Source organism: Cherax quadricarinatus, chromosome 10 (genome assembly GCF_038502225.1).
Source record: "Cherax quadricarinatus isolate ZL_2023a chromosome 10, ASM3850222v1, whole genome shotgun sequence".
NCBI lineage: Eukaryota > Metazoa > Arthropoda > Malacostraca > Decapoda > Parastacidae > Cherax > Cherax quadricarinatus.
In genome coordinates, this window is record NC_091301.1 from 17862196 (window position 1) to 17869695 (window position 7500).

The 7500-nt window shown below is 34.9% G+C and overlaps 1 protein-coding gene across 1 annotated transcript in view; it reads left to right on the top strand.

The window, feature by feature from the left end:
• Positions 1-6411, top strand: part of LOC128687780 (uncharacterized) — a 214030-nt gene extending 207619 nt beyond the window's left edge. Inside the window, exon 6 of the mRNA XM_070083680.1 lies at positions 5139-6411. Within this exon, the coding sequence (XP_069939781.1) occupies positions 5139-5887 (749 nt within the window). The 3' untranslated portion in view covers positions 5888-6411. The remainder of the gene's footprint in view (positions 1-5138) is intronic.
• The last annotated feature ends 1089 nt before the right edge of the window (positions 6412-7500 follow it).

Below are 7500 nucleotides of genomic sequence, written 5' to 3' on the forward strand. Positions count from 1 at the left end.
CGTGGTTATAAAAACAAATGACCTGTGACTTATTACACAAACTTTCGGATCGTTTAAGAATTCATGAGACAGGTCACATGAATTATATGAAATCCTATAATTATTCAGGTATTCGAGTTCTCCTGGTTTCTGAATTCTGAATGTTTCAATGTAAAGGTTGAGTATTCAGCTGGTGCCAAAATTTTACTGGAGCTCTTTATCAAATGTGGTTCTAAACTACTGTTATTAATTATTTAATGTAATTGAAATTTAGAAAAAAATGTTATTAATTTGATTATGACGATTTGGATTATATATTTCCAGAACTTTTTTTGGAGTGTAATATATAAAATGCAGATTGTCACTAGAATCACAAGACTTCGATGGATAATTAAAAAAATATACTATAGTTTTTCTTAAATATTATCTAGCAATGTCAGTTCTGTTTTGCACCTCTATTATCTATGTAATAAGGTTGAAATTCTACCTATTTCCATGACACAGTCTTATTACTGTAAAAAAGAAATGTCAGTGGGAAAGGCAGTTCTTCCCCCTCCCAGGAAAGTGTTCATCCTCTTAATTTTAGCTACAATTATTCTTCAGCAAGTTTCAAGTGTGAAAGATAAGACACATGTGCAACATCTGGATATCTTTATTGTAGACGTTTCGCCATCCAGTGGCTTTATCAATACAGATGGATGGCGAAACGTCTACAATAAAGATATCCAGATGTTGCACATGTGTCTTATCTTTCACATTTGTCGGTATTTTATACCTTTCTTGCACAAGTTTCAAGTGTTTCGAATTTATTTCGAATTGTGATATTTTATTTGTAAGGAGAAAAATATGAAAACTTTTGATGATTCATTCAGTGGAGCTTTTGGTTATGTGTATGAGGCCTTGCTGGGACATCCTTTAAGAGTTATAGATCATATAAGATGTGAGGGTAGGTTTTACACCCATATAATGTTAAAAGGAACAGCACATAGTGGCGTATAATCATTCTGTCTGTAACTGTATGAGGTGTTAATCATTTTTATCGTTTCTTTCTGCAATATATCGTATAGTTTATAAGCTACGTTTATGTCGTATAAGCTCTTGTTATTTTACGTCTCATCTGTCCATGCTAGTTGAGTTGTATCGTTGCCTCTTGAGAAAAAGATACTTGCAGAGAGGAACTTTATTGAGACGTTTCATATGACACAGACGTCCTGGTAAATCAGAAGCCTCTCCACGGGCAAAAACGTTTCAGTGACGTTACTTTCTATAACTATTTTTCTCCACTTGTCTCCAGTGTTGCCTCTCTTCACAATGGGATATTTTTCTTGCCGCCATTCAGACATTTTTCATCGGGTCATCCCTCATCCTCCCCTCTCCCCTCCCACAAAAAAAAAATCGAGTCAGATTAAATTTTGCAAATTCTCAGTGACGTTAAATTAAGGAGGTTTACATTTAGTAAATCTTAGAATGGTTTGGTTATGCTGCCGGGTTAGTTATGGAGTAGATTAAAAAAAAAATCCTAACTCCTAACTTTCTCAACAGTTTTTTTTAGGGTAAGCTGGAGGATGGATCAGATGTTAATCCTTTTTCAGAAATCTACAAAAAATTGAGTGTTCGCATCGAAAGCTTCGATTCAGTTTATGCTGGTGATGACTTGGTGCAATAATTGGAAGTTCGCTGCTGTCTAAAAATTTCCCAAAAACTGCTTTTTATCATCGATCATGCAAATTAATTTTTTCTAGTAATTAACGTAAATATCAACTAATTAACCAATTTCCTACTAATTAGCCAATTTCCTGTTAACTAACCTACTTGTTTCTTATTCTCCCAATCTTTCCAAATCATATTTGTGTTATTAAAGACCCACTAATAAATGAATAATTGATTTTATGAATATCGCCACATAAAAAAAGTATCATATTCGTAATTTTATTTCAGAACTCGACTATCAACTTGATCTTTCATTACAATAAACATCAATATAAAAATAAAAACCTAGGTATCCGCATCCTTTATTTTTAAATCTTGCCTGCATTCACATGATGGTTAATATATAAGGTAATACTACATTTCGTCTTTATTTTGAATAAGGTTTCATGAGTATATCGCTTTTGATTTGTATGCAACAGAGTATGTATACGTGGAGGAGTGTATTTCCTAGTATATATATATATATATATATATATATATATATATATATATATATATATATATATATATATATATATATGTCGTGCCGAATATGTAAAACTGGTCAATTAGCAAGAACTCATTTAAAATTTAGTCCTTTCTAAAATTTTCTCTTATATGTCTTTAAATATATATTTTTTTTCATTAACGTTAATGTAAAAATTTTTTATTTTGCTCCAAAAGAATCTTAGAAAACTTACCTAACCTTATTATAACAAGAACAATTTATTTTAGCCTAACCCAACTAAATATATTTTAGATTTGTTTACAATAATTTAATACTAAACAAACACATTGAAATATATTTTTTTTCGTTAGGTTCAGAATGAATTTGGTGAAATTATTGCATACACAAATTTTTGCTTGTCCTATATGGCAAGATGAACGTTGCTATTTAAGCCAAAATCGCAAGTTCTGCCTATTCGGCACGACATATATATATACGTCGTGCTGAATATGTAAAACTGGTCAATTAGCAAGAACTCATTAAAATCAAGTCCTTTCTATATTTTTTCTTATACGTTTAAAGATATATATTTTTCTTTAATGTTATTATAAAAAAAATTATTTTGCACCAAAAGAATCTTAGAAAACTTACCTAACCTTATCGTAACAAGAACAATTTATTTTAGCATAACACAACTATAAATATTTTAGATTTGTTTACAATAATTTAATACTAAACAAACACAGTGAAATATATTTTTTTCGTTAGGTTCAGAATGATTTTGGCGAAATTATTGCATACACAAATTTTCGCTTGACCTATATGGCAAGATGAACGTTGCTATTTAAGCCAAGATCGCAAGTTCTGCCTATTCGGCACGATATATATATATATATATATATATATATATATATATATATATATATATATATATATATATATATATATATATATATATATATATACATTTGGAGTACGCTTTACTCCCCACTGGTCTGATATCTGGGATTAACTTGCAGCGAACACATTCCGCCTTATTGACCCTTCGTGCTGTCAAAAGGCTTCAAAGTCAATTAGTCTTTCTTGTTAATTGGATTTTTACTGATAATGTTACGCACGCTATGGGTTTCAGACAATTACATGATCAATTCACAAAATTCCCTCAAATTCATTCCGTGTTGCAATAATAAATTGTTATTATTATTATTATTATTATTATTATTATTATTATTATTATTATTATTGTTGTTGTTGTTGTTGTTGTTGTTATTACAGTCCTACGTCTAACAAATTATTAAACACGTTGTTATCTACTTTTTTTCCTCAGAATATTGCTCGTAGACAAGATATATAAATAACCCGAGAGGTGCATTTCTCTCGGCCAATATATGCTGAGAATCTCCTTTAATCCCTGTTTTAAAGATTAAAGTATTCCTGTCTGGAAGTGGAAAGGTTACTGTGCAGCCTTAATGACCCTCTTTTAGACATTAGGCTCTAAACCCCATTAACCAACCACCCTACCATTGCTCTTCAGGGTGTCTGAAAAGTGTCCGCGATTTATTAACCCTTTTTCATTATAGAGTTACGAACGCTAAAAAGAACAGTATCAGCCATGGGTCTAACCCTGGTACATACAGGAACAGGGTTCACTAGTTTAAATTGCTGACCTGTTTGTAGCTGGAGCTAATAAAATTTCTATTGACCAAATCTGAGCGCTAGGGAGCGATATTGCAGGAAAGCGATAGAGGGGAAGAGTGCAAGAGAGGGAGTACAAGAAAGTGAGACGGAAAGCAAGAGACTGAAAAGGAAAAAGTGAAAGTGAGCTAAGGAGCTCGAGCAAGAAAGTGAGATCAAGAGACCGAGTGGAGAAAGCGAGTGTTCTAGAGAGAATGAGGGCGAGAGAGAGATAGAGAAAAAGAGCAATGGTAGAAACAATTCAGCAAAAGTGGGAGCAAGAGAAAAAGTTAAAGAAAGTAAGAGCGTGAAAGTGCTAAATGAAATGTGATAGAATAAGTGTGCAAATGAAAGAGAGAGAGAAAAAGAGAACGCGGGGAGCATCTTCAGCATCGGTTAATATGAAAGATCTGAGAGGAAGCATCACCTCTAACCTGCCTCTCGAAACACCCTAACATCAGTTGCATAAAACAGTTTAGGAAACTTAATTACCTTAAGAATCTGAACGAGTAATAAATACCCTCCGGTTTTCTCCTTTGACGATTCCTAGATCTAATGACTATGGAGGAATGTAGAAAAGAGGAGACACAATCACGATGTAGAAAATACTCCAGGGTGTGAACAATGTAAAAAAAAAAAAACAGCTTTTGACTTGGGAGGGACTAGAACGAAGGAATATTAGCATCGTAATATGTCAGCGTTAAGGAAGCACTTTCACAACGTTCTATTAGTGATATTAACTATAAGTTAAATTATTTTACGGTATCAAAGACAAATACAAAGGTAGACCATTATCCGGTCAAAAGTACGAGGCCTAAGAGCCGGACCTCACCACCCGCAGACACATATATTTACTCACTGTAAGTATGTTTAAGATCATTTATTTCATCAGATAACTCCCCTTCAGAAAGGAGGGATCCTTGATGCTGGTAAAAGGCTCTTTATCCAAGTGATATGAGCTAGCCTCTCTTTCCTCTGATCAAATCTGATTTTGAACGACTCTGTTTGTACATAAAAATAAAATATTTATTTACACGCATTATAGGTTATTAAAGCTCTGTTTGCCTCTAGCGGTTTGCTGCTTCCGCATGAATTTAAATAATAAAAGTAACCAGAGAATTCAATTTTTGTTCTGCAAGTGCAGTTGACATGCAATGGATGTATTGAAGCGGAAAGTCAAAGAAGAGTGTAGTGTACTTATCTAATGTCCTTGTCTCGTAAAGCTGAGAAGGAAACGTTGTACAGAGTGAATGTAAGTATTCTCGTGCCTGCACCTTCATTTCTGAAAATTGAGAGAGCTTTTCCTCAGCTGAGTATTAACATATTTTGCTTTCTTTCTCACCTGCAGAGAAGCACCCAGCAGCGATGCAAGGAGAGCGGAACGGCGCCTGCGCCTCCGAGATCAACATCCATGTCACCCTTTTCGTTCTCCTCTTTGTCCTCATCTGCAGTCTGGCTTTCGGTTTTAATGAAGAAAATAATGAGTTGGCGGCAAAGAAAAGAACCCTGGATCCTGACTCATCCACTGATCCTCCAATAGTCGTCTACTCCTCCTCCTCCTCTTCCTCTTCCTCTTCCTCTTCAGGATCTCTCCTCTCCACCACCTCTTTCACATCCACCAGTCTCCAAGCGCTCTCCGCGATCGCCTTTGATCATGAGAGGCTGAGGACTTCTGAAATTCTCCGGGAGCTTCTGAAAGTCGACGCTCTTCATCTTGTACAAGAAGTGCTTGTCGGCCTGGAGGGTCAGGTCACGGAGGCACGAAACCAAAGTTACAAGACACTGGCTTCCTTCGGTGCTAGTGACCTTAATAGGGACAATGCGATTTCATTACGCTTGGCCAACACTGAAGTAGCATTCCCCGTGCAGGGAGATTACTTAATGCATTCCTGGAAGCATCCGGACATATTAGTGGAAGCCCTTAAAGAAGTTCCCGTCCTTCTCTTTATGGTAGAACGAGAGGTAGAAGGAGCAACGCTTCGTATGAACCACACCAAGACGATTACTGAACCACCACAGCAGCACATCTTTCCCGTCGCCGACTTGGAGAACAGCCGGAGTTACGGTCGGTGTGCGTCAGTAGGCAGAAGTCGGTGATCAGTGTATCCCATCCTTCCCACACTCTTGTACATAATACGTGTAAATAAATATATGATTTTTATGTGTACATATAGAGTCGTACAAAATATATTTCCCCTGTTAGTACTTAGCAGTGGATAAATCATGGGAAGTGTCGTTTTGTAAACATTTATAAACCTTTAATAATAGGCCAAAAAATCAAGGCCATGGTAGCCAGGATTCAGAAATTTATGTATATAAAAAATATCTCGCTAGTCTTGATCCAAGGAGGCTCTTGATGTGGGTTTTTGTAAATTTTTGAGTCTCCTGAATTTTTTTTTTTTTTAATTTATCATGGCTCAACAAACAATTTTCATTTGGTTAAAGAAAATTGGATATTAGTAAAGCATATGTATAGTTACTCATCATTTACCGACTTTCTAGAAAGATGTATACGAATATGTATTCCATGTCGTGTGAAATATATCTAGGACCGAGCGCCCAAGTCTTCTGTTGAGAAAAGTGTACAAAAAAAAAAAACTAATGGAGTGAACAAATACGTTCCAATTAATTGTAGATGGTTCTAAGAAAGAATCGTCTAGGAGAATCAACTAGTGACAACTATCTCAAGAAGATCGTATACAGTAAATAATTTTACTGTATTCCAGTAATCTTTCTTTGAATTGATGCTCTATTGTTAATGTATGCAGATACAAGAGCAAAATACCATCACGACTCCTAGTGACTGCCAGCACATCAGTTTACTCTCGATAACAATTTTTCTTGAATGTCTTCGATATTTTCTCAGCATTTGGCAGTAGGATTGTATTCAGATGTGTTAGTCTGCTGCCAAACGTTGGATAGTTATCATCTATACCGACAATCGTTATCAGAGATGGTATATTGTAAGTGGACTGGCGTTGACACTCTTAGCCAGTTAGTGTGGTGCTTATCACTTCTCACTGTGCTGCCACAAATATAGCTTGTAAATTTGTTGTTAAGAGTGGTATTGGGCAATCTTCAGCGAGAGAATACAAATGTCAATAAACAACTGCCCATTAAGGTAGCCTTTACTCTTGTACTTTACAAAAAGAAGCTGGAAGGCCACCCTTTCCAGGACCAAGTGAAAATATTACACACGCAAAAGACTCGGGTGTTCTGTTCGGTTTCTATGTTTCATAAAAGGATTAACTAATGAGTTATCTTTCTGTGTTTGCTGTTCACTATTTACTACTTTTCTCATGGCCAACTAATATTTATTACTATGTGAAATAAATCATGTAACATTGAGCTTTCCGTGTAGAATAATAGATGTTTATTAAACCATTTTATTTCAAAAGAAAAATGCCGTAATATTAATTTTGTAAATGGTTACAGGAAGAAAGAAAAAAGTGCTTTATTTTTAAACTCTTCACTTTTCAGTAAACTTCACGCATCAGCTGGAAGAAGCCTCGGTATTTTGCTTTATATATCGTCAACATCAATTTAGATTAAAATTATTTTTAACAGAAAACTGGTGAAATGATAGAGAGATGGTGAACTTCTTGCTTCATGACCCCTGACACCTGACCCAATCTTCTTCATATAGATACGCTATACATATAAATACAGTTTATATTATATTTCATTCATAGTCATACATTATCATGAAG